General features: G+C 44.7%; 1 protein-coding gene across 3 annotated transcripts in view; it reads right to left on the bottom strand.

Annotated features, from left to right (window-relative positions):
* LOC120978811 (TRIO and F-actin binding protein) overlaps positions 1-27,655 on the bottom strand; it is a 53,735-nt gene that overhangs the window by 6,653 nt on the left and 19,427 nt on the right. For all 3 annotated transcript variants that reach the window (XM_040407170.1, XM_040407169.1, XM_040407168.1), the window contains 7 exons: positions 27,436-27,525; positions 19,713-19,822; positions 13,508-13,931; positions 12,504-12,584; positions 9,183-9,330; positions 5,891-6,005; positions 3,573-3,732 (listed from right to left, as the gene is read on the bottom strand). In XM_040407170.1, coding sequence (XP_040263104.1) covers positions 3,573-3,732; positions 5,891-6,005; positions 9,183-9,330; positions 12,504-12,584; positions 13,508-13,931; positions 19,713-19,822; positions 27,436-27,525 — 1,128 coding nt within the window. The remainder of the gene's footprint in view (positions 1-3,572; positions 3,733-5,890; positions 6,006-9,182; positions 9,331-12,503; positions 12,585-13,507; positions 13,932-19,712; positions 19,823-27,435; positions 27,526-27,655) is intronic.

Here is a 27,655-nt window from a genome sequence, read left to right as displayed (position 1 = left end):
CCAATCAGCTGCTTGCAGCAGTCGCAGATACCTAAAACTACACAGTGGATAGAGCTAGAAACAGAAGGCTCCATCTACTGTGTAGTCACCATTCAAGTGAATGGGAGCTGGGCTGCAGTATGCTGATCAGTGGGGGTTCCAGGTGTTGGACCCCATGAATCTGATATTGATTACCTATCCTGAGCCTAGGTCATTTATATCTAAGTTACGGAAAATCCCTTTAAATACTAATTAAGTAAATTACTATTTCCTGTTAACATTAAATTGAACGTAATGTATCATTTAAAACCTAGATGTAAAATAGGTGGAAGGTACACATGTAAAACACTACAAGTGCATAAAAAAAGCTGTGATGTCAGACTCCTGTTTTCTTTTTTTTTTTCAGGCATGCTCAACCTGTGGCCCTCCAGCTGTTGCAAAACTACAACTCCCAGTATGCCAGAACAGCCTACAGCTATCAGCCTACAGCAGGGCATTGTGGGAGTTGTAGTTTTACAACAGCTGGAGGGCCGCAGGTTGAGCATGCCTGGACTAGACTTTCAAGAATGGTCTATGTAGGAAGACGTTCTGGATAACCCCGCAAGTTAAAACGACAACTCACTAACTGACTGATTTGTGGTCTGGACTCCCATTCTGGTGATTGGTGGGGGTCCCAGCAGTGGGGCCCCCAGCGATCACACATTTTTTGCCTTCCCTGTAGATACATGATAAATGTCCACTGTGCAAAAATCGCTGTGAATGATAAGATGATAATCAGAGAAAAGTGGTGGAGAAGATGCTACCATCTGAGCTACAGCTAACACATGGATGTCTCTCTCTCCAGAAAGATGAAGAAAAGAACACATGAGCAATACTTGTAAATCTGACGATGTCTACTTAACTCTTTGGGGTACTATGATGTAGTTGTACATGGTTTGCCCAGTAGCTGCATGTAACATAAGAAAAACCAGCGGGGTAGTAGCTGTGACTGACAGCTGCACTCCCACTGTAACTGGTCATTTAACTATATAGATTCCAAATACAGAAGCCATTTGACAGTACCTTACAAGTAGTATATAAAAAAAAAAAAAAAAAAAAAAAAAAAAAGAAGACATGGCACTCCCTTTCAGGGCTCCAGATGGCGACCAAAATGGTCGCCAATGCGACTTAGAATTGCAAAATCAATTGCAAAAAGACTTTGTTGTCTTGTCGCCATTTGCGCCTAGAGCCTCCGCTGCTCTGCGGGCAGTGGATCGTGTGTACGGGGCTGTAAGGTCAGGATGCTGCTAGGATGACTTTGGGTGTCCTCAGCAAGTCCTGGTGGTCGGGGAACTGTGGGGCCGGGCGGAGAGCCGGCATCTGCTGGAGAACTTTCTGTGGGAGCTCTTCCTGGCCGAGCTGGTGAACGGAGGAGATATCTTTAAACGGGGGGCCTTGCAGCATGGAACCCCGAAACATGACAACCACTGCAAGTGGGAGAAACCGGGCCCAGACCGGCCGCAGCCTCCCCTCAACCGGACTGGTATTCTTACTGTGCCGCCCGGAATCGCTGGCCAGCTGCAGGAAATACTGAGGGATATCCATAAGCGCCTGCCTGCAGGGGGCGCTGTGGTCGGGGTGGTTATGCTGCCTGGCAGTAAGCTGAATGGCCCGGTGTGTGCCGAGTCTGCTCTCCTCTCCCTCCTCTGCGCTGTCTTCCCGGTGACCGATGAGGTCCGACCTGCCGTGCTCACACCGGGACAGAAGGAGAAATGGCGACAGCTCCAGGTGGCTGCGTGTGAGGCGCTCACTGCAGCAGGTAGGAGAGGACAGTTAGCAGTTTCCCTTGGCAATCTAATCGAACCCGTTCATGTTCTCTGAGCTGCAGGCTGACTGGTTGCTATGGGCAACTGCCACACAGAGGATAGGACGCCCCAAAATGTTCTTGTCTGGTGGAATAATTGGGGGTGACTGTTTAGGCTGGACACATACAGTTTTTGGTGCATCTCAGCGGTGATGTGTGCACTGCCGCATATTACACATGCATACAGCATTAGGGCTCATGCACATGGCCGTATTGCGGCCTGCATACAGCGTCTCCGCAATACACGGGCACCGGCCGTGTGCATTCTGCATCACAGACCCATTCGCAATACGGGAAATGCAGTGCAGAAGCATGCACTACTTTTTTGCGGAACGGACGGATCACGGACCCATTCAAGTTGAATGCGTCTGGATCTGTCCCGGCCGCTGCACGGCTGTAGCCCGTGTATTGGGGACCACAATTTGTGGTCCCCAATGCACAGAATGGCCGCACAACGGCCGTGTGCATAAGCCCTTATGGTTTTATGATTGTAGAAAAGCCCTTAGGGGGTCATTTATCAAACTGGTGTAAAGTAGAACTGGCTGAGTTGCCCATAGCAACCAATCATATTCCACCTTTCATTTTTCACTGCTCCTTTGGAAAATGAAAGGTGGAATCTGATTGGTTGCTATGGGCAACTAAACCAGTTCTAGTTTACACCAGTTTGATAAACTCCCTTAGTTCTTAGTAAATCCTTTACAGTAATTCTGGTGTCTAAGGTGGCAGATTTATTGGAGACATTTCTGTGACTGTCCCATTCAACTGAAGGCAGTAAACTATCACCTGCTGCAGGAACAGCCCCATTCAGATGATTGGAAGTGTGTTTCGGTCACAGAAATTTCTATAACAAATCTGCTGCGTGTGAATACACCCTTAGGCTACATTCACAAAAACGTATTTTGTTTCCGTGTCCGTATGTCCGTTACGTAGCCCCACAAAAAAAGATAGAAATTGTCTGTTTTGCGGACAAGGATAGATATTGTTACAATGGATCTGCAAAAAAAAGGATGCCATATGGACGTCATCCGTTTTGTTTTGCGGATCTGCAATTTGCGGACGCCAGTGCTCCAGATGCCGACCAAAATGGTCGCCAATGCGACTTAGAATTGCGAAATGGCGACAAGATTTTCTCTTGTCACCATTTGTGCATAAAGAGGCAGAGCAGCGGACGGTCTAAGAAAAAAAAGGCCTGCTGGGGGAAGATCAGCCCCTCACACTGTGGCCAGTGATCGTCTTGATGCCACTGCTGCCAAACGTTTTTATGGAGAAACACAAGACAAGCAGCGGAGGCCAGGAAGCAAATGAGCCAAGGCCCAGCACCTAGGGATTACCAATGCGAATCTGGCTAGTCTGACAGGTCATGGAAAGGAGTGCACAACCCCTTTAACTGCGTGGGCTGTAGCTTAGAAAACCCCATGCTATATTATATGTATTATAAATTTGGCGACTAAAAATTTCATTTGGCTCCTAAATTTTTCAGGTTAGGAGCCAATGGCTCCTTGATATTTTTTTTAGTCTGGAGCACTGCTTTGATGACAGCCCGGTGCCGAAGTAAGTTTTTCTACCACAATGTTTTATCACCCATCTAAAGGATGCATCATAAGTCACTGGCTGTGGGATTCAAACAGCTGAGACTGCTACTAATCTTGGGATCTTGCTGCTTTTCAGTCTCATTCATGTGGCTCCATCATGACCCGCTGATCAACCAATGGGTCATTAAACATTGGGGTGGGAAAACTCCTAAACTTGCCTGATTCTGTCTGAGCAGCTCCTTGGCTTCCTGCTGATATCGTTGCAGGTCCCTGTCCCGCTCCGATGCAGTCTGGTTCATTGCTCCAATCTCTAAGCACTTCTGTGAGTAACGTTCTGACAAAGTCTGCAGCTCCCGTCTCAGAGCCTCCATCTCAGATCTACCCAGAAAAGAAAAAGAAGAAATCTTGAGCACAACCTACATGACAATTTGACATCTTGATACATCACAAAGCATACTAAACATGAAGACAAAACTAGTAGGTTATTTCATTAGGATACAAACTGTATTTCAGGGACGAATTGCACCTAAATGGAAGGGGATCTGCTGTGCTGGGGGGAGAGAATATTTAAACTAGGAATGAGGGGGGAGGGTAAGGCAGAAAGAAAAGCGGTAGATATATCAAAGAGGGGTCAGAAGACATTGGTGGATGGAGAAATGGACGATGGGGGATAGGGCAGTGGATAGGGAGATCCTCATGTTACAAACATTGCAGACTAATATGCCCACTACAGTGATCCCTCAAGATACAATGGCCTCAGGATACAATATTTTCATCATACAATGGTCTTTTTTGACCCATCGTAAGTGGAAACCAGACTCAACATACAATGTCTCAGACTCGGATCCAACCAATCAAGGCCACTTCTCCGGTATAATAGCTGGATTAGTGGCTAGTTATCAGCTATTCCTGACCGTTATATGTAAGGACTTGCTTTTTCTCTATTTGCTTATTTTTCTTAAATCTTCATTTTCTCTCATCTTGGGTGACATTTTGGGGCCTTGAAACCGATTACTCAACTTACAATGGTTTCAACTTACAATGGTCGTCCTGGAACCAATTAATATTGTATCTTGAGGGACCACTGGTAAATCTCAAGAATTCACATTCCAGGAACTGAATTGGGAAAATTAAATAGATTAAAATGTATGTTCACAAAGGCCAGAAGTCAAACAAGCAAAATAGGGAAGCTGGAGCGCATTGTCCTGGAGGAACACATAGATGTAGTTGATGTGGATGACCTAGGGTTTTACACTCTTTAGGAAAGCGAGGGCAAACAGGAAAGGAGGTGGAGTGTATCTGAAGGCGATGGTGAAAGAACCACTTATGGCTAAAGATGGTGAGGATGTTGAAACTGTATGGGTGAAATTACAAAGCGGAGCAAACACTATATTTGGTGTAATCTATAGACCACCTAACATCACTGAGGAGATAGATGTTCAGCTGTATAACCAAATAGAGTGGGCTGCACAGGTGGGTACAGTGGTCATAACGGGCGATATTGACTGGGGTCATGGGTCTACCTCAACTGCAAAAGGGAGAAAATTCCTCAACTTGCTGCAGGACCGCTGGATGCATATTGTAGAAGATCCCACTACGGGCAATGCTCTGCTGGATCCAGTATTTCCTAATGCAAAGCTGGTTGGGAATGCCACTGTTTGTGAAACACTTGGTAACAGTGACCACAATAGAGCAAAAAACTGTTTTAAAATGACAATTTCCCCAATTTGAGGGCAGAATTTCAGGGCATAGACTGGGAGCAGCTATTGTCACAGAATACTACACCGGATAAATGAGAGAGCCTTAACAAGTATAAATGAGTAAAGTTAAACCCCACATGGCTTTCAGCTACTATAAAAAGGGCATTTCAAAAATAAAAATCTGTGGGGTCAGCTGAAGCCTTTGAAAGTTACAAAGGGGTTAATAAAATCTGTAAATAAGGCTAGTTTCACACTAGCGGTACGGACCTCCGGCAGGCTGTTCCGGCGGGTGAACAGCCTGTCAGATCCGTCCTGTCGCTAGTTCACGTGTGCCCCCGGACTGCTGCTCCGTCCCCATTGACTAACTCTGGAGGCAGCGCACGGCGAGAGGCAGCCGGACTAAAAGTACTGCCTGTTGTACTTTTAATCTATGCTGCCGCCAGAACTCTGCCCCCGCCCCCATTTGAAATGCAAGGACATTTGAAATGCAAGGTTAAAGGGGGTTACTCAAATGTCTGGGCCCCCCCAAATGCCTGGGGCCCTCATACGGAGAATACTTACCTGGTCCCTGACGCCTGTGTCCTCCTGGATCCCTCCACGTCTGTCGCTGCATCTCCCTGTCGCGCAGATCACAACATGTGACACAAAGGGAGCGGATCACTGTCACAGCCTGCTATTGGTTGCACCCCCATCACTGCATGTTGTGATCTGCACGCGGGGGAGTGTGTGTGTGTGTGTGTGTGTGCGCGTACGGGGGGAGGGGGGGGGGGGGGGTGTTACAGTTTTGGATGGATAACCCCTTTAAGAAAATCAAGAAAGGAAAAAAGGAAGCATACTGGTGCTGCCGCCGGAGCATCTCGTTTGAAGAGGATCCACCATGTTGGAATGTCCGCGCCTTCTCCACTTCTCTTTGTAGCTCTTCCTTGTGAGAAGCTCGTATGGCTTCAATCACTGTGGGAGAGCAAAAGGGGAAAATCCATATGTATATAATTTACAACTAAGCATTTCAGAATTTAAAATTATTAGCAACATATTCAAGACGTCAAAAGAAAATGGTCCTAAGGGTGCAGTGTGCAGAAGTCTGGCGTAACACACAGGAATCCGTTACGATGGGTGCAGTGCATTTATACAGTTTACATTACGCCTTGAGCGAAGTTCTGTCTTAGATTTTAATAAAGATGAGGAATCCAAACATCATACTAGATGTGAACTAGGAATACTTTGTGGTACACTATACACCAGTGAGACTGAACAGAATTGGGGCCTCTACGCCTGACCTCAGCACTTTCATCCATTCTGTTTGTCTTGCTCTAGAACACTTCCCTTTAAGACAGAGGTTCTCACATTCCTGAATGATCACCTTAACTTTCCTAGAATCCTCGCTCCTTAGATGCGTCTTCTGGGAATGACAGATCAGATGACATTGCATTGTGCCTGGCATCTATGACAAAGCGTTTTTTCAGATCCTTACTCTTTTCTGCACAGAATGTGGTAATCATGACCTAGGAATCCATTGACATTCCTGTTATAAACACACTGAATTCAATTAGTGAAAGGGGTAGATAGAAACTCATCCAAAATGGAGATTCCAGTGCTTCTTAAAATCCAAAATCTTTATTACATGTCAATAAATGCAGGGAATATAATTCAAAGTCAACGCTTTTTTAAGCTCCGAAAGTTCTTGCTCACAACATGTACACGCAAGACTTTGGACTGTAATCCAGAATAAAGATTCTGGATTTTAAGATGAGCTGGATTTTTGCTCCCGTGGGCCAGCGGTTTTCCTGCGTTTTAAGAGACGATACCTGTTGGCTGACAGCTATTGAGTGTGTATTGGGGGCCGGGAGGGAGACTATACCTGTTGGCTGACAGCTACGGACTGTGTATGGGAGGCCGGGAGGGAGACGATACCTGTAGGCTGACAGCTATTGAGTGTGTATGGGGAGGCCGGGAGGGAGACGATACCTGTAGGCTGACAGCTACGGACTGTGTATGGGAGGCCTGGAGGGAGACGATACCTGTTGGCTGACAGCTACGGACTGTGTATGGGAGGCCTGGAGGGAGACGATACCTGTAGGCTGACCGCTACGGACTGTGTATGGGGAGGCCGGGAGGGAGACGATACCTGTTGGCTGACAGCTACGGACTGTGTATGGGAGGCCGGAAGGGAGACGATACCTGTAGGCTGACAGCTATTGAGTGTGTATTGGGGGCCGGGAGGGAGACTATACCTGATGGCTGACAGCTATTGAGTGTGTATGGGGGGCCGGGAGGGAGACGATACCTGTCGGCTGACAGCTATTGAGTGTGTATGGGAGGCCGGGAGGGAGACGATACCTGTAGGCTGACAGCTATTGAGTGTGTATGGGGGGCCGGGAGGGAGACGATACCTGTCGGCTGACAGCTATTGAGTGTGTATGGGAGGCCGGGAGGGAGACGATACCTGTTGGCTGACAGCTACGGACTGTGTATGGCCAGCATTATACTTGGTTTGTCTCATGTTTGTTAATGAAACATGCCCTATGTACAGGAAAAGGGAAAAGTTAGTTATCTGATCGTTGGTGGGTCCCAAAAGGTCAGACCCCACAGATCAAAAGAATGAGGCGCTGTGCTCAGCTTCTCTTTGGCAGTCCCATAGAATTGAATGGAGCGGCAGCACGTATGACACAGCATTCAACCCAGGACAACTTGTAATTTTCATTGGTATCAAATTGGGGTAAATAACACTTTTTAAACGCTTTATATTAAATTTTTTTGGTGGCGACTAAGCAAAAAGCAGCAATTGTTTTTATTTATTTTTTACGGTGCTCACCATAGGTAGGGGATAATTTACATGATATTTGTGTAGTGCAGGTCGTTATGGACATGGTGATACTAAACATGTGGGGGAGACTTTTCAGAGAGGTGCAGCCTACTTATACACACATGGGCACCCCGCATTCTCATATGCAGGGTGCCGATGGGAGACAGAGGGAGTCTTAACTGCTGACATACGGTGGCTGCTATTGCCTGCAGCACGTAAGGGGTTAAACCGCCCCGATTGGCGCTCCTGCCGGTCCGGACTATTCGAGCAGGAGAGCAGTTTTTATGTGAAAAGTATAACTTGCAATAAAAGAAAGCGCACATGCTGTACATCAGTCTAAGGGTCCATTTACACGTCCGTAGGTGTTTTGCAGATCTGCAAAACACGGACACCGGCAATGTGCGTTCCGCATTTCGCGGACCGCACATTGCCGACACTATAATAGAAAATGCCTTTTCTTGTCCGCAGAATAGGACATGTTCTATTTTTTTCAGGAAAGGAATTGCGGATCCGGAAATGCGGACAGCACATAGCATTCGTTCCGGCCCCATTGAAAATGAATTGGTCTGCAAAATTGCGTAACGGATCCAGACCCAAGTTGCGGACCTGTGAATGGACCCTATGGCCTCTTGCACACGAACGTTGTGTATCTGTTCCCTGCATTGGGGACCGCAATTTGCAGTCCCCAATGCACAGGCAACGTCCGTGTGACGGCCGGGACGGATCGAGACTCATTCAACTTGAATGGGTCCGTGATCCGTCCGCACCGCAAAAAAATAGAACAAGCCCATGTTTTTGCTGTGCGGAGGCACGGACAGAAAACACCACGGAAGAACTCCGTAGTGCTTCTGTGGGGTTCCAATCCATGCTTCCGTTCCGCATCTCCGTGATTGCGGACCCATTCAAGTGAGTATGCGGGCAACAATATGGCCACACGTTTGTGTGCAAGAGGCCTAAGGTCTCATGCACACGAACGCATTTTCATTCTGTGTCCGTTCCGTTCGTTTTTTTGAGGACTGTATATGAAACCATTCCTTTCAATGGGTCCGCAAACAAAAAAGAAAAAAAAAAAGAAAAAAAAAGGGAAGGTACTCCGTGTGCATTCCGTTTCCGTATTTCCATTCCGCAAAAAAATAGAACATGCCCTATTATTGTCTGCATTACGGACAAGGATAGTACGGTTCTATTAGGGGCCAGCTGTTCCGTTCCGCAAAATACGGAATGCACACGGACGTCATCCGTATTTTTTGCTGATCCGTTTTTTGCGGACCACAAAATACATATGGTCGTGTGCATGAGGCCTAAGGCTTCGTCCCTTTCCCTACCAGATGCTGTAGCTGCAGCTTCCTCTGCCAACAGCTGATCCTTCTCTTGTCGCAGTCTCTGGATCTCCCAATCATGGTGTCTCTGGAGCTCAGACAAAAGCTGCTTGTGCGAGTTCTCCATCTGAGAGAGACTGTGTTCACATGCCTCCTGTAATATACAATAAAAGACTATAGGATGGATGATGTGCTTACAGCTAAGGCTACTTTCACAGCTAAGGCTACTTTCCTTTTGCGAGATCCGTTCAGGGCTCTCACAAGCGGTCCAAAACGGATCAGTTTTGCCCTAATGTATTCTGAATGGAAAAGGATCCGCTCAGAATGCATCAGTTTGCCTCCGATCAGTCTCCATTCCGCTCTGGAGGCAGACACCAAAACGCTGCATGCAGCGTTTTTCTGTCCGCCATGTGTTGCGAAGCAAGACGGATCTGTCCTGGCACACAATGCAAGTCAATGGGGATGAATCGGTTTTCTCTGACAATAGAAAACGGATCCGTCCCCCATTGACTTTCAATGGTCTTCATGACGGATCAGTCATGGCTATAGAAGACATAATACAACCAGATCTGTTAATAACTGATGCATGCGGTTGTAATATGGTAACAGAAGTGTTTTTGTAGATCTGCAAAGAACGCTGATGTGAAAGTAGCCTAACAGAATTGTGATTATACAGGATGTGCATAGATTACATGGATTCTAACCTCATGTAAGTAATGGAGGCTTTCTGGTTGCCATAATTAAGGCCAGAAACTTGGCTATTTCTACCGTAATGTTATTACTTTCCTTATGAAAAGAAAGCAGCCAAAAATGGAAGACAGCAGCAGAAAGGCTTGGAAGATGTAACATACTACCGCTGTGCTCAGCTGCATACTCGACTGCCCACTATTCAAACTCCTGTTCTCTGTGGTCGTGTGATGAGGAGCTATGGGAAACTCTAGTGTCTGGTATAGGTTCTAGCAGATGGACCCCAGCATTTACACATCTATCACCTATCCTGTGGATAGGCGATACATGCACTTTGTGGGTAAACCCCCTGAAGAGGTTAAAAGCCAAAACACAGCGGTTGCCAGTGAACTATTGACACATACAGTTGTGTTCAAAATTATTCAACCCCCACTGAAATTGAGTGTTTTGGCCAGTTTGACATTGATTTTGATCATTTCAGTCATCTTGTTTACAATTAAATCAAAGAGGCACTTGTAAGTCAGACAAATATAACATAACATTTATAATGAAATAACTACAAATGTCTTTTCTGTGCTCACATCATTATCAGTTTTATTGAACCCCCAAGTGACATTCAATCTTAGTACTTAGTACAACATCCTTTTCCAGTTATAACAGCTTTTAAACGTGAAGCATAACTTGACACAAGTGTCTTGCAGCGATCTACGGGTATCTTCGCCCATTCTTCATGGGCAAAAGCCTCCAGTTCAGTCACGTTCTTAGGCTTGCGCGCTGAAACTGCTTTCTTTAAGTCCCACCAGAGGTTCTCAATCGGATTTAAGTCTGGTGACTGCGATGGCCACTTCAAAATGTTCCAGCCTTTAATCTGCAACCATGCTCTAGTGGACTTGGAGGTATGCTTGGGATCATTGTCCTGTTGAAAGGTCCAACGTCTCCCAAGCCTCAGGTTTGTGACGGACTGCATCACATTTTCATCCAATATCTCCTGGTACTGAAGAAAATTCATGGTACCTTGCACACGCTGAAGCTTCCCTGTACCTGTAGAAGCAAAACAGCCCCAAAGCATGATTGACCTCCGCCATGCTCCACAGTAGGCAAGGTGTTCTTTTCTTCATAGGCCTTGTTCTTCCTCCTCCAAACATAGCGTTGATCCATGGGCCCAAACAGTTCTAATTTTGTTTCATCAGTCCACAGAACACTTTTGTGGTTTGTCCACATGCCTTTTGGCATACTGCAGTCGACTCTTCTTATTCTTTGGAGACAGCAAGGGGGTGCGCCTGGGAGTTCTGGCATGGAGGCCTTCATTACGCAGTGTGCGCCTTATTGTCTGAGCTGAAACTTCAGTACCCACATCTGACAAATCTTTTTTCAGTTCCTCAGCAGTCACACGGGGACTTTTCTCCACTTTGCGCTTCAGGTAGCGCACAGCAGTCGAAGTCAGCATCTTCTTTCTGCCACGACCAGGTAAGGTTTCAACAGTGCCCTTTGCCTTGAATTTGCGAATGATGCTTCCTATGGTGTCTCTTGGTATGTTTAACATCTTTGCGATCTTCTTATAGCCATTGCCCTTCCTGTGAAGAGAAATCACCTCTTCTCTTGTCTTCCTGGACCATTCTCTTGACTTCACCATGTTTGTAAACACACCAGTAAAAGTCTAGAAGGAGCTGAGTATCACAGTCCTTTTAAATCTGCCTTATTGGTGCCTATTATGCTTGATTGCTGCTCCTTGACATCCACAGGTGTTTTCAATACCTGATCGAAAACACTTGAATGAACCTCTGTTCTTAAGAGTGGTAGTCTTTAAGGGGTTGAATAATTGTGTCAATGAAGAAATCACAAAAAAAACATTTAATACTGTATTACAAAACCAATTGATGTCATTTTAGTTGCATTTGGTTCTTTAAAAAGTCCTTGTAAGATTTCATTCTGAACACAATTACAAATGTACACTAAATTCCCTAAAACCCTTTACAGCATTGGGGGTTGAATAATTTTGAACACAACTGTACTTGACAAATTGCTTTTTTTCCTTACTTGTAGCACCAGGTGGCGCTGTTGTCAGTAATAATCTGTGAGGGCATCTCTGTGCGGTATTCCTGATACAATAAACTGCCCAACATATTTGAAGAATGAATATTGGAGCTCTTCTCCGACAGGGGCCCCAGAAAAGCCCCGGAAAATCATCAGTCATTAGTTGTGAATATTGTGCCTGTCATTTATCGAATATAAAATCTCTTTCAATTTGACAGCCTAAATCTTTCCCCATAGGTGAGGTAAGGAAACTCTTCTACTGAACCCTACTTGTCAGAATGAATTCGAGAAAAAATTCCGTAACTGCTATTTTGTGCACGTCATAACAACTCATTATGGACATGCTCATAATTGTCTACAGTACGCCAGCCATGATGTGGTGTAAGGGAGAAATCTGTGCCTTCGTGCACCAAACTTGTTACACCACTTTACAGTTTTGATAAATTCGGTGAAATTTGCATAATTTCTGCCAACTTATAATTGCAACGTAAAAGTATGACTTTGATAAATTTGCCCCAGTCTCTTTTAGACACTTGCAGTCACATACCAACAAAATGAAAGGAGAAGTAAAGGAAACAGACTTCTTATGGTCCGTGTGGGACTTACCTGAGATATGTAACCGTTGGGTAACGCTGCCTCGCCTCCTCCCTTCTGAGCCTTCTCCAGTTGCATCTTTAAACTCTGTATCTAGATATGGGAATGCAGAGTCATTTATTCAACTAAACCCCCTACTCCTGATAACTAAAGTAAGGATCTGTTCACACTGGCATCACGGTTCTGTTCCATCAGATTCTCTCCCTCCCCCCAACGACTGTAGCATGCCGACTATACTGGCCAGTTAAAGAAAAATAAAATGGCCCATTATGTCAACGGGATCGATACGTCCCTCATAGATACTGTCAAACGAGATGGAGCCAGTGTGAACACAGTCGTATGTGACACACGAGTCAGGATGCCTAAAACAGCACAAATAAGCAAATTATTGTCTTGTCTGATGCCTTTTGGGCCAAAGACAAGGATGATGCTTAAGTAGGGTACTGGCTCTCCTTAAAGAGACCAGCCCTGTATGGAGAATTACTGGAAGTAAGCCATTGTATGGACACTTCTTGGCAATGCTTCATGGGAATATAATATGCAAAGAGGCATCTCCCAAGGAAAGGGAACCATCTCGCTAGCGCCACCTTGTGGAAGTGGCTCCCTTTGAGTAAGACATGTTTCATGGTCTGTTGTTGATGGACCTCAGGTTCATTGGGGTTCTGGATTTAAATGGTCAAGGCCATCTAATGCATTAACCCAGGCTGCATTCACACTTTTATAGGACATGTTTATTTCTTGCTACAAGTGCCAACGATTCCCATCAAAAGCGAGCTGGCAGAAAATATACGGTCCACATATGGCCAGGGTTCAAGGCTGCAGGGAGGTTTTGCCTGTATACATGACATCCAGACAGAATTTATTGACTGGTTCCTCTCTATGGACAGGATATATACTAGGATGACCATGGACAGGTCCCATGTATTCCACCTGTACAAACCAGTCATGAAATCTTGTAAAAAGCGCAGATAATGTGCACAATGGAAACAATAGCATCTGACATGCTGTGTACATACCTGTTTTTCAAGTGCTGCTGTGTTTTCTCCCCCAGTTTTGCCTCGGCTTCCACCAAGCAAACATGTAAGCGCCGTCTGTTTTGTCTCTCGCAAGGGTAGCCTCTCCAGTTCCTTCCATTTAGCCTCAATGTCCTCGCTGAGGCGTTGTTTTTGCTCCTCTGTGACTGGTGTCTGTGTGATACGACGTGCAGAAGAGGAGTCTCCTCCAGGGGGGGCTTCAAACCAGCGTCTGCGCTCCTCCGATCGCTGATCCCGCTCCTCTCCTGGGGACAGTGGAGACAATTCCACATAATCAAAGGAACCTTGTCGAGATGCTGACAGCTCCACTTTTCTCGTTCTGACTTCTGAGCTAAGCCGGAGTTCTTCCGGCCTTGGATTCTGCCGTGTGGTAACGAATGTATTCTCCTTATTGCTCTCAGACAGCCTATAAAGAGACATACAAAAATCAATGGGTATCTGTGTAATACACTGACGTCACACCAAGAGCTACTGTTTGCAGCACTCTGTAGCTAATAGAAGAAGGCCCTCTATGCGCCATAACGATTAAAGGGAATCTGTCAACTACACAACCCCCCCCTCCAAACTAGAGTAAGTGGTGTACAGTGTACGTGATGCCAAGTCCGATTATGTAATTTTTATTTTCATAATAACTTGCATTCTGACACTGTGCTCCCAGAAACCAGCAGTAAAATACATTGAGAGGACTCCGCCTCGAGTCCTCTCCATTATGTGCATGAGCTCAGGAGTCCTCTCACTGCATTTTACTGCTGGCTTGTCAGAATGCAAGTATGAAGATAAAGATCACACAACCGGACTGGGCGCCACTTACACTGTGCACGGCATACTCTAGTGTCGGGAGTGCTTTGAGTTGACAGATTCCCTTTAACTGGTGAACTGAATTTGCCTTCGCCATTCAATCATGTTGCTGCTTTAACCACCTCAGCCCCCAGTGCTTAAACACCCTGAAAGACCAGGCCACTTTTTACACTTCTGACCTACACTACTTTCACTGTTTATTGCTCGGTCATGCAACTTACCACCCAAATGAATTTTACCTCCTTTTCTTCTCACTAATAGAGCTTTCATTTGGTGGTATTTCATTGCTGCTGACATTTTTACTTTTTTTGTTATTAATCGAAATTTAACGATTTTTTTGCAAAAAAATGACATTTTTCACTTTCAGTTGTAAAATTTTGCAAAAAAAACGACATCCATATATAAATTTTGCTCTAAATTTATTGTTCTACATGTCTTTGATAAAAAAAAAATGTTTGGGTAAAAAAAAAATGGTTTGGGTAAAAGTTATAGCGTTTACAAACTATGGTACAAAAATGTGAATTTCCGCTTTTTGAAGCCGCTCTGACTTTCTGAGCACCTGTCATGTTTCCTGAGGTCCTACAATGCCCAGACAGTACAAACACCCCACAAATGACCCCATTTCGGAAAGTACACACCCTAAGGTATTCGCTGATGGGCATAGTGAGTTCATAGAACTTTTTATTTTTTGTCACAAGTTAGCGGAAAATGATGATTTTTTTTTTTTTTTTTTTTTCTTACAAAGTCTCATATTCCACTAACTTGTGACAAAAAATAAAAAGTTCTATGAACTCACTATGCCCATCAGCGAATACCTTGGGGTCTCTTCTTTCCAAAATGGGGTCACTTGTGGGGTAGTTATACTGCCCTGGCATTCTAGGGGCCCAAATGTGTGGTAAGGAGTTTGAAATCAAATTCAGTAAAAAATGACCTGTGAAATCCGAAAGGTGCTCTTTGGAATATGGGCCCCTTTGCCCACCTAGGCTGCAAAAAAGTGTCACACATCTGGTATCTCCGTACTCAGGAGAAGGTGGGGAATGTGTTTTGGGGTGTCATTTTATATATACCCATGCTGGGTGAGAGAAATATCTTGGCAAAAGACAACTTTTCCCATTTTTTTATACAAAGTTGTCATTTGACCAAGATATTTATCTCACCCAGCATGGGTATATGTAAAAAGACACCCCAAAACACATTCCTCAACTTCTCCTGAGTACGGGGATACCAGATGTGTGACGCTTTTTTGCAGCCTAGGTGGGCAAAGGGGCCCATATTCCAAAGAGCACCTTTCGGATTTCACTCCTCATTTTTTCCTGAATTTGATTTCAAACTCCTTACCACACATTTGGGCCCCTAGAATGCCAGGGCAGTATAACTACCCCACAAGTGACCCCATTTTGGAAAGAAGACACCCCAAGGTATTCCGTGAGGGGCATGGCGAGTTCCTAGAATTTTTTATTTTTTGTCACAAGTTAGTGGAAAATGATGATTTTTTTTATTTATTTTTTTTTTCATACAAAGTCTCATATTCCACAAACTTGTGACAAAAAATAAAAACTTCCATGAACTCACTATGCCCATCAGCGAATACCTTGGGGTCTCTTCTTTCCAAAATGGGGTCACTTGTGGGGTAGTTATACTGCCCTGGCATTCTAGGGGCCCAAATGTGTGGTAAGTAGGTAAATGACCTGTGAAATCCGAAAGGTGCTCTTTGGAATGTGGGCCCCTTTGCCCCCCTAGGCTGCAAAAAAGTGTCACACATCTGGTATCTCCGTACTCAGGAGAAGTTGAGGAATGTGTTTTGGGGTGTCTTTTTACATATACCCATGCTGGGTGAGAGAAATATCTTGGTCAAATGACAACTTTGTATAAAAAAATGGGGGGTAATCAATGACAGGGGGGTAATCAATGACAGGGGGGTGATCAGGGAGTCTATATGGGGTGATCACCACAGTCATTGATCATGCCCCTGTAAGGCTTCATTCAGACGTCCGGATGCGTTTTGCGGATCCGATCCATCTATCAGTGCATCCGTAAAAATCATGCGGACATCTGAATGGAGCTTTACAGGGGGGTAATCAATGACAGGGGGGTGATCACCACAGTCATTGATCATGCCCCTGTAAGGCTTCATTCAGACGACCGGATGCGTTTTGCGGATCCGATCCATGTATCAGTGCATCCGTAAAAATCATGCGGACATCTGAATGGAGCTTTACAGGGGGGTGATCAATGACAGGGGGGTAATCAATGACAGGGGGGTAATCAGGGAGTCTATATGGGGTGATCACCACAGTCATTGATCATGCCCCTGTAAGGCTTCATTCAGACGTCCGGATGCGTTTTGCGGATCCGATCCATCTATCAGTGCATCCGTAAAAATCATGCGGACATCTGAATGGAGCTTTACAGGGGGGTAATCAATGACAGGGGGGTGATCACCACAGTCATTGATCATGCCCCTGTAAGGCTTCATTCAGACGACCGGATGCGTTTTGCGGATCCGATCCATGTATCAGTGCATCCGTAAAAATCATGCGGACATCTGAATGGAGCTTTACAGGGGGGTGATCAGGGAGTCTATATGGGGTGATCACCACAGTCATTGATCATGCCCCTGTAAGGCTTCATTCAGACGTCCGGATGCGTTTTGCGGATCCGATCCATCTATCAGTGGATCCGTAAAAATCATGCGGACGTCTGAATGGAGCTTTACAGGGGGGTAATCAATGACAGGGGGGTAATCAATGACAGGGGGGTGATCAGGGAGTCTATATGGGGTGATCACCACAGTCATTGATCACGCCCCTGTAAGGCTTCATTCAGACGTCCGGATGCGTTTTGCGGATCCGATCCATCTATCAGTGGATCCGTAAAAATCATGCGGACGTCTGAATGGAGCTTTACAGGGGGTTGATCAATGACAGGGGGGTAATCAATGACAGGGGGGTGATCAGGGAGTCTATATGGGGTGATCAGGGGCTAATAAGGGGTTAATAAGTGACGGGGGGGGGGGGTGTAGTGTAGTGGTGCTTGGTGGGACTTTACTGAGCTACCTGTGTCCTCTGGTGGTCGATCCAAACAAAGGGGACCACCAGAGGACCAGGTAGCAGGTATATTAGACGCTGTTATCAAAACAGCGTCTAATATACCTGTTAGGGGTTAAAAAAAACACATCTCCAGCCTGCCAGCGAACGATCGCCGCTGGCAGGCTGGAGATCAACTCTCTTACCTTCCGTTCCTGTGAGCACGCGCGCCTGTGTGCGCGCGTTCACAGGAAGTCTCGCGTCTCGCGAGATGACGCGTATATGCGTGACTGTGCGCAGGGCTGCCACCTCCGGAACGCGATCCTGCGTTAGGCGGTCCGGAGGTGGTTAAAGGGGTTTCCAGTTTCTAAAAAATATATAAAAAATTAAAATAAAAAAATAAATAAATAGGTCATCAGTATGGTAGGTGACTGTTGAGACCACAGTTGTCATATATGCTGGTAAAAACCACTGGGGGACTTTAGAAATGGGATAACTTAACTTTTAATTTGCCAAAAAGCTTTTGAATAATGAAAACTGGAAGGATTGATTGCCTTGGACAACGCCTTAGCATTTGCTTTGCTCATTTCCAGCAATGAGCTGTATCCTGTGATATTCTGAATTTGGTCTTTAACCCCTTGGATACTGGAGTTTTTTTTCCAGTTTTTGAGTTTATTTTTCTTTCATGCCTTCCCCGAGACATAACTTTTTAATTTTTCCGTTCACATAGTTGTCTGAGGGCTTGTTTTTTGCAGGACAAGTTGTACTTTCTAATGCCACCATGTAATATGGCATATAATGTAGTGGAGAGCGGGCAAAAAATTGGAATTGGAAAAGAATAAATCAAAAACGCTATTCTACCACAGTTTTACCGGTTTTGTCCCTACGGTGTTTCCCCATGCAGCAAAACTGACCTGTGCCCTTTATTCTCTGGGTCAGTACGATTACAATGATACCAAATGTGTATCGTTTTTTTGTCTTTTAATACTAAAAAAATTAAAACTTTAAAAATATATATTTTTTTTACATCGCCATATTCTGACCCACATTATTATTTTTTTTCTATTACACCCTATGGGATATTAGAACTACAGTTTATACAGTATAAACTGAATTTGTTGATATACTATGTTGGCCTGCCACCTGCAGGCCAACATAGGAACTTCAGAGAGACTCAATGTTAGAACGAAGGACCGGCTTCCCCGATCACTGCACAGGGGAGCCGGTCTTAACCTGGAAGCTTCTGGGTATTTCCCTATTTAGATTCTGTGGTCATGCTTGATCCTGGCATCTAAAGTACTGGCAGTCGCAGACATGATCCACGGGCCTCTGTTTAAAACAGCAGAGGCAAGACTATGGAGCCTGCTGCCCATTAGGTTTTATGTTTTTTTATGCAAGGGATTTAGGAGAATATATTCCCTGCACGGCCAGAGGATGCGCTTAACTTATGGCCAGACACAGGCTTAATCATAATCTAGGTGCAACATGCAGCAGTCTGTGCCTAAACTGAAATCTGGGCCGGTCTCAGCTGCTCTAGATTTCCGTTTTAGTTTACACCAGAAAAATGGTGTAAAAGAAGATACATGTGCTGGGCATGCCCCCTCCCCAGAAAGTGGCGAGGACTGTGTAGAAATGTCACCTGAGAATGAATGTAGTCACAGTGGCGTTTAAAAAGTTGCAGACATGAGCTTTGTGACTTTAGCCAGAAAACTGGCATAGGGAGATGATAACTCTCCCCCTTAGAGTTCTGTATCGGAAAAACTGAGCTCTCATCACTATAAATATGCATTAAAATATAAAATCAGCACAAATCTTAATCTATCTACAATAAATAAAATAGCATTCAATTTATAGAGGTTATAAACAGAAAATCAGAGAGAGTCTAACAAAGCTAGAACCAGTCCAGAGATCTCCACATTTATTGCTCTGCTAGATCTATATCAAGCTGACAGCTGGAGGGGAGTGTCCTTTCTGCTGTAGCTCACGAGGCGTGTCCTTTTTACTGCAGCTCTCTCCCTATCACAGCTCAGGAGGCAGTTGAAGAATGAAACCAACCTTATGTGGCCTTCTCAGTAAACCGGACAAAGAAATAAGAAAGATAAACAGCAGGTGGCGCTATACAGATACATTTTATAGAATAGCTCAGTGGCTATGCTAAATTTTTAAATACATAGAATTACAAAAAATATTCCGATCCAGGTGCTGGTTTGATGAAAACTGTACAATATTTTTCATTGGACAACCCCTTTAACTTAAAGGGGTTCATCTTGTCAAAAGATTGTCCATACATTACATTTACTCTTATATATTTCTGATAATATAAATTAAGTAACCATAACAGAAGATCTGAAGCAGTGGCTTACTTTGTCACATCAGGGATGGAAACAGGGTGGACATTTTTTCTTAATGCTTCAATCCAGTTTCTCCTTATACCAGATGTCATGGCGGAAAGTGTGAATACACCTTCCCTTGTCTAAGAGAGTAAGCAGAGAATTCTGTTTAGTACAAGCATTATCACCCAGTGATGTGATCAGATGAAATAAGAAGTCACAGCCTTATAGGATTACTGCCAAACTGCAGGTAAGGTATTCTATACTGCTGACTGGTAAGAGAGAAATCTAACAAAAACATCTAGGGGGAGTTTTCTCAACACTGACCACCAGAGGTCGCTCTTAAGTTACAAACTGGCGCACGCCTTGTCAAGTGAAACCACCGACAGCATGCGGGCCTAGAACTAAATCTACGCCAATCTACAAGATCTGGGTAAGATTTCAGTATTCACCCCAGAAAACTAGCGAAAATGATAAATCTGCTGGGGCCAATGCCCCCACGAAACGTCCCCTTTTTTGGAAAGTGGCAAAGGACTTTAATGGTTTCATTTAAGGGGCCAACTTAGCTATTTAGACTACGAGTTGTGTCTGAGACATATGGAAGACTGCAACTAAACTGTATTGGCCTGAGAGGGGTCAATTTCTTCTATATTTCTGAGTGGAGGGTCTAGCAACATCAAAATTGCTGGGTATTAATTTCATAGGTGCCACTTGTCATGCTAATATGAATTTAAGGGTTATGTGTAATTGTGATATCATCTCACACATGCCCAAGTTAGTCTGTATGGTGTTCAAGGGGGGCCTCCAGATGTTGTACAAGGTATATATATACACACCATATATGCTTAGAGGAGTAGCGCTTGCGCAGTGGTTAGAGTATTTAGCAAATCCAGCTTCTCCCATACTAAAGACTGACGGGAAATGCTAACAGAAGGAGGGGTCAGCCATGGGCTCCACTCCAGGAACACACGCCGATACATCATGAAGAAGCACACCTGAGGTGCACTTTCGTCTCCTGATGAACCAATTACCATATGGTAAAAGTTGGGACTATGAACAAAGTAATCTTTCTAGAGGGCTATATATGTATGTATAGCGCAGTGTTCAGCCACTGAGAAATGGGGTGACCTCTGTTGGGGCAGTTACTCCACTTGTAAGCAGGGGTTGCTGAAGGACACTGGACGGAAAGAACATTGTGGTCCTGGGTCCACCCCTGCATATACAGTTGCAAGAAAAAGTATGTGAACCCTTTGGAATGATATGGATTTCTGCACAAATTTGTCATAAAATGTGATCTTCATCTAAGTCACAACAATAGACAATCACAGTCTGCTTAAAGGGGTTCTGCACTTTGTTTTAACTGATGATCTATCCTCTGGATAGATCATCAGCTTCTGATCGGCGGGGGTCCGACACCCGGGACCCCCGCCAATCAGCTGTTTGAGAAGGCAGCGGCGCTCCAGCAGCGCCGCGGCCTTATCACCGTTTACTGCCGGCCAACTGACATCATGACTAGTAACAACTAGCGTGGGCGGGGCTAAACTCTGTTCACTTGAATGGAGCTTAGCCCCGCCCACGCTAGTGGATACTAGTCGGGATGTCACTGGGCCGGCGGTAAACAGTGAGAAGGCCGCGACGCTGCTGCCTTCTCAAACGGCTGATCGGCGGGGGTCCCGGGTGTCGGACCCCCGCCGATCAGAAGCTAATGATTTATCCAGAGGATAGATCATCAGTTAAAACAAAGTGCAGAACCCCTTTAACCGCCTTCGGACCGCCTAATGCAGGATCGCGTTCCGGAGGCGGCAGCCTGGCGCAGAGTCACGCATATATGCGTCATCTCGCGAGAAAGTTGTCATTTGACCAAGATATTTATCTCACCCAGCATGGGTATATGTAAAATGACACCCCAAAACACATTCCCCAACTTCTCCTGAGTACGGAGATACCACATGTGTGACACTTTTTTGCAGCCTAGGTGGGCAAAGGGGCCCACATTCCAAAGAGCACCTTTCGGATTTCACCGGTCATTTTTTACACATTTTGATTTCAAACTACTTACCACACATTTGGGCCCCTAGAATGCCAGGGCAGTGTAACTACCCCACAAGTGACCCCATTTTGGAAAGAAGACACCCCAAGGTATTCGCTGATGGGCATAGTGAGTTCATAGAAGTTTTTATTTTTTGTCACAAGTTAGTGGAATATGAGACTTTGTAAGAAATTTTTTTTAAAAAAATCATCATTTTCCACTAACTTGTGACAAAAAATAAAAAGTTCTATGAACTCACTATGCCCATCAGCGAATACCTTAGGGTGTCTACTTTCCGAAATGGGGTCATTTGTGGGGTGTTTCTACTGTCTGGGCATTGTAGAACCTCAGGAAACATGACAGGTGCTCAGAAAGTCAGAGCTGCTTCAAAAAGCAGAAATTCACATTTTTGTACCATAGTTTGTAAACGCTATAACTTTTACCCAAACCATTTATTTTTTTACCCAAACATTTATTTTTTTATTAAAGACATGTAGAACAATAAATTTAGAGAAAAATGTATATATGGATGTCGTTTTTTTTTGCAAAATTTTACAACTGAAAGTGAAAAATGTCATTTTTTTGCAAAACAAATCGTTAAATTTCGATTAATAACAAAAAAAGTAAAAAATGTCAGCAGCAATGAAATACCACCAAATGAAAGCTCTATTAGTGAGAAGAAAAGGAGGTAAAATTCATTTGGGTGGTAAGTTGCATGACCGAGCAATAAACGGTGAAAGTAGTGTAGGTCAGAAGTGTAAAAAGTGGCCTGGTCTTTCAGGGTGTTTAAGCTATAGGGGCTGAAGTGGTTAAACTAATAACACAAAGAATTAAATGTTACCATGTTTTTATTGAACTCGCCATGTAAACATTCACAGTGCAGGTGGAAAAAGTATGTGAACCCTTGGATTTAATAACTGGTTGAACCTCCTTTGGCAGCAATAACTTCAACCAATTGTTTCCTGTAGTTGCAGATCAGACGTGCACAACGGTCAGGAGTAATTCTTGACCATTCCTCTTTACAGAACAGTTTCAGTTCAGCAATATTCTTGGGATGTCTGGTGTGAATCGCTTTCTTGAGGTCATGCCACAGCATCTCAATCGAGTTAAGGTCAGGACTCTGACTGGGCCACTCCAGAAGGCGTATTTTCTTCTGTTTAATCCATTCTGTTGATTTACTTCTATGCTTTGGGTCGTTGACCTGTTGCAACACCCATCGTCTGTTGAGCTTCAGCTGGTGGACAGATGGACTTAAAGGGCTTCTGTCACCCCATTAAACCATTTTATTTTTTTTTTTCTTTACTAATAATCCCTACACTGCGATCTCAGCATACATAAGCTAATTAATGATTTTCGTTCAGTAGAATTTGCTAAAAAAAATAAATCGATTTTTATAATATGTAAATTACCTTGCTACCAGCAAGTAGGGCGGCTACTTGCTGGTAGCAGCCGCATCCTCCGATCGTAATGACGCCCCCTCTGCTTGTTGATTGACAGGGCCAGGGAACGGAATCGTTCTCTGCTGGCCCTGCCTGTTTTCATTCAATATCTGGCGCCTGCGCCGCGGCCGTACCTATCTTCAATCTGCGCAGGCGCACTGAGAGGCGGCCACTCACTCGGCCGCTCCATCCTCAATGCGCCTGCGCCGATGACGTCACATCTACACCCGGCGCAGGCGCATTGAGGAGCGAGCGGCCGAGTGAGTGGCCGCCTCTCAGTGCGCCTGCGCAGATTGAAGATACGTACGGCCGCGGCGCAGGCGCCAGATTTTGAATGGTAACAGGCAGGGCCAGCAGAGAAAGATCCCGTCCGCTGGCCCTGTCAATCAACAAGCGGAGGGGGCGTCATTACGATCGGAGGATGCGGCTGCTACCAGCAAGTAGCCTCCCTACTTGCTGGTAGCAAGGTAATTTACATATTATAAAAATCGATTTTTAGCAAATTCTACTGAACGAAAATCATTAATTAGCTTATGTATGCTGAGATCGCAGTGTAGGGATTATTAGTAAAGAAAAAAAAAAAAAAACGGTTTAATGGGGTGACAGAAGCCCTTTAAGTTCTCCTGCAAAATGTCTTGATAAACTTGGGAATTCATTTTTCCTTCGATGATAGCAATCCGTCCAGGCCCTGATGCAGCAAAGCAGCCCCAAACCATGATGCCCCCACCACCATACTTCACAGTTGGGATGAGGTTTTGATGTTGGTGTGCTGTGCCTCTTTTTCTCCACACATAGTGTTGTGCGTTTCTTCCAAACAACTCAACTTTGGTTTCATCTGTCCACAGATATTTTGCCAGTACTGCTGTGGAACATCCAGGTGCTCTTGTGCAAACTGTAAACGTGCAGCAATGTTTTTTTTGGACAGCGGTGGCTTCCTCTGTGGTATCCTCCCATGAAATACATTCTTGTTTAGTGTTTTACGTATCGTAGATTCGCTAACAGGGATGTTAGCATATGCCAGAGACTTTTGTAAGTCTTTAGCTGACACTTTAGGATAATTTCGATACCCAATCGATACTATTGTCCTGGTATCGATACAATACCGGGATTTAATTTTTTTTCGATACTGGGCTGCGCAGTCTAAAATTTCTGAACATGAGCGCGCTCTTATGCTCCCTCAGCAGCACAGGGGAGAAGGAAGCAGTCTCTCTCTCTCCCCCTGTGCCGCTGCTTCCACCAATGAACAAAGAGAGGGGCGGAGGAGGGGCGGGCGCACTGCGCCACCAATGATAAGGACATTTCCTGGGCCCGGACTTAGTTAAGTATTAGGCTACACAGAGCGGCGCCCAGAGATGTCCCTGCACTTACTATTATTCCTGGGCGCCGCTCCGTTCACCCGCTGTGCGCCTGTGCCCCATTACTGTCTCCTGCTCATATGCTAATTACTATGGAGCAATGGGGAGGAGACATCAGCTTCTCTCCTGGGCATTCCTTCTCCCTGCGCTGTGTTGCGATTGGACAGCGCTACAGCGCAGGGAGAAGGAACGCCCACTAGAGAAGCTGATGTCTCCTCCCCACTGCTCCATAGTAATTAGCATATAGAGCAGGAGACAGTAATGGGGCACAGGCGCACAGCGAGCGAACGGAGCGGCGCCCAGGAATAATAGTAAGTGCAGGGACATCTCTGGGCGCCGCTCTGTGTAGCCTAATACTTAAAGTCCGGACCCATATAAGGTGGTCTTTAACCTTGAATACAGGAGGCAGGTGCCGGCAGCAGAATCGCATAGCCGGCACCCTGCCTCTGACAGGGAGCTGCGATCAGCGGCAGTTAACCCGTCAGGTGCCGCTGATCTGCTGCTGGCACCCGCTTCCTGTATTAAGGGGTAATTATCATTGGTGGCGCAGTTCCCCCTCCCCTCAACCCCCCCACCCCATTAAAATCATTGGTGGTGCAGTGCACCCCCTCCCCCCCTCAGTATTAAAATCATTGGTGGCAGTGGCCACAGGGTCCCCTCCGCTCCTCTTCATTGGTGGCAGTGGCAGCTTCTGATCGGAGCCGCAGCTGTGTAATCTTGGGGCTCCGATCAGTTACCATGGCAGCCAGGTTGCTACTGAAGTCCTGGCTGCCATAGTCTGCTCCCTGCTGCCGTGTGCACAAAGCACAGAGCATCAGAGACAGTGTGAAGTCCTATTCCCCCTGATAGAGATCTATTAGGGTGAATAGGACAAGGGATCAAAAGATCCCAGGTTCTGGCCCCTAAGGGGGGAAATAGTTATTAAATAAAAAGTGTAAAAAAAACAACAAAAACAAACAAAATATTAAGTATAAATCCCCCCTTTCCCAATTTCACATATAAAATATATAAACAATAAATAAACATATCACATATCGCCACGTCAGAAAATTCCAAACTATTAAAAACTAAAAATAAAAAAAAAATCAATGCGGTAAACGCCGGAACAGAAAAAATAAATAAAAACTGCGCGATTCGCCATTTTTTTAAATGCGGAATGCACGTGGCTTTTTTGGTTTATTTTTTCGCGTGGTATCGAATATCGCAATACTTTTTTATGGTATCGAAATCGAATCCAAAATTTGGAATCGCAACAACTGTACTCTAGGATTCTGCTTCACCACATTGAGCAGTCTGCGCTGTGCTCTTGCAGTCATCTTTACAGGACGGCCACTCCTAGGGAGAGTAGCAGCAGTGCTTTACTTTCTCCATTTATAGACAATTTGTCTTACCATGGACTGATGAACAGCAAGACTTTTGGAGATACTTTTACAACCCTTTCCAGCTTTATGCAAGTCAACAATTCTTAATCGTAGGTCTTCTGAGAGCTCTTTTGTGCGAGGCATCATTCACATCAGGCAATGGTTCTTGTGAAAAGCAAACCCAGAACTGGTGTGTGTTTTTTTTTTATAGGGCAGGGCAGCTGTAACCAACACCTCCAATCTCATCTCATTGATTGGACTCCAGTTGGCTGACACCTCACTCCAATTAGCTCTTGGAGATGTCATTAGTCTAGGGGTTCACATACCATGTTTTTATTGAACACACCATGTAAACATTCACAGTGCAGGTGGAAAAAGTAACATTTAATTCTTTGTCTGTTATTAGTTTAAGCAGACTGCGATTGTCTATTGTTGTGACTTAGATGAAGATTACATCACATTTTATGACCAATTTGTGCAAAAATCCATATCATTCCAAAGGGTTCACATACTTTTTCTAGCAACTGTAGGTCGTCTTACTAATGAAACTGTTATGTAACCCTGCTTCAGTGCACAAGGAGGCGTCGGAGCTGCTCAGTGCAATCCCTGGTGGCTGTTATTTTTCTATGTGCCCATTGACATCTGGTTTCTTCGTACTATTGATCTATGGGTTATCACCAATTAGTTTTTTTTACTTTACAATTTTAACCAGTAATCATAAAATCTAAGGGGGTCATTTAATAACCTAAAATAGGCCTATATTAGGAGGATGTCAGGTGCAGATTGTAGCGCAATGGTTAGTTGCTCCGCAATCTGCAATTTCTCCCTGCTCACGCCAAGTCTAAAATGGTGGACATGGCACGTTAGACGTAGAAAAAGGTCTAAATGTAAGACAGCTAGGAAGCGGTCTTACATTTAGAACTGGCAGAGGAGCCACCGAAATTATGAAGAGGCCGGAACCACCGTCAGCTTAGAGGTTTATTAAGACCGACGTCTAAAACGTTGATCTTAATACATGTGCCGCTAAGTTTTATTATAAGGGTTTATCTTCTGTAATATGAAAGCGACAAGGGTAGTGTAAAAATGCTTTTTGTGCAACTGGCGTTCAAAAAGTTGCAAACCCTTGGTTTATGACTTTTTGACGATAGTTAACTGGCGTAGGGTTAATAAACCTCCCCTCTAGTGGCTTCATTTTTACTGTCAGCAAACACCTACCGGTACATAAAATAATGTATTACATTGACCTAATATGAACAACTAAGGCTACTTTCACACTAGTGTTTTTTTTTTTGCGGATCCGTCATGGATCTGCAAAAGCACTTCCATTACAATAATATAACCGCATGCATCAGTCATGCAGCGTTTGGTGTCCGCCTCCAGAGCGGAACGTTGACTGAACGGAGGCAAACTGATGCATTCTGAGCGGATCCGTTTCCATTCAGAATGCATTAGGGCAAAACTGATCCGTTTTGGACCGCTTTTGAGAGCCCTGAACGGATCACCCAAACGGAAAGTCAAAACGCCAGTGTGAAAGTATCCTAATTCCAGTAGACTTTTTAATGTTAAACTCACATGAATCTGGAATCCATAATTCCTCTGTACAGCAAATTCAGGCACATCAGTACAAGTTCGAAGATCAATCTCTCCATCTAATTCATCTGCCTAAGGAGAAAATAAAAATCTGTTAAAACCTGCACTATTACTCCTCACATCCACTCTTTATTTTCCTACAAACCTGCTTTCTGTGTGCCCATTCAAGCACAAAGCCCTAGACATCAATAATGCAGAATTA

This window comes from Bufo bufo, chromosome 9, assembly GCF_905171765.1.
Source record: "Bufo bufo chromosome 9, aBufBuf1.1, whole genome shotgun sequence".
Taxonomy (NCBI): domain Eukaryota; kingdom Metazoa; phylum Chordata; class Amphibia; order Anura; family Bufonidae; genus Bufo; species Bufo bufo.
This window is presented reverse-complemented; position numbering and strand designations above follow the sequence as displayed.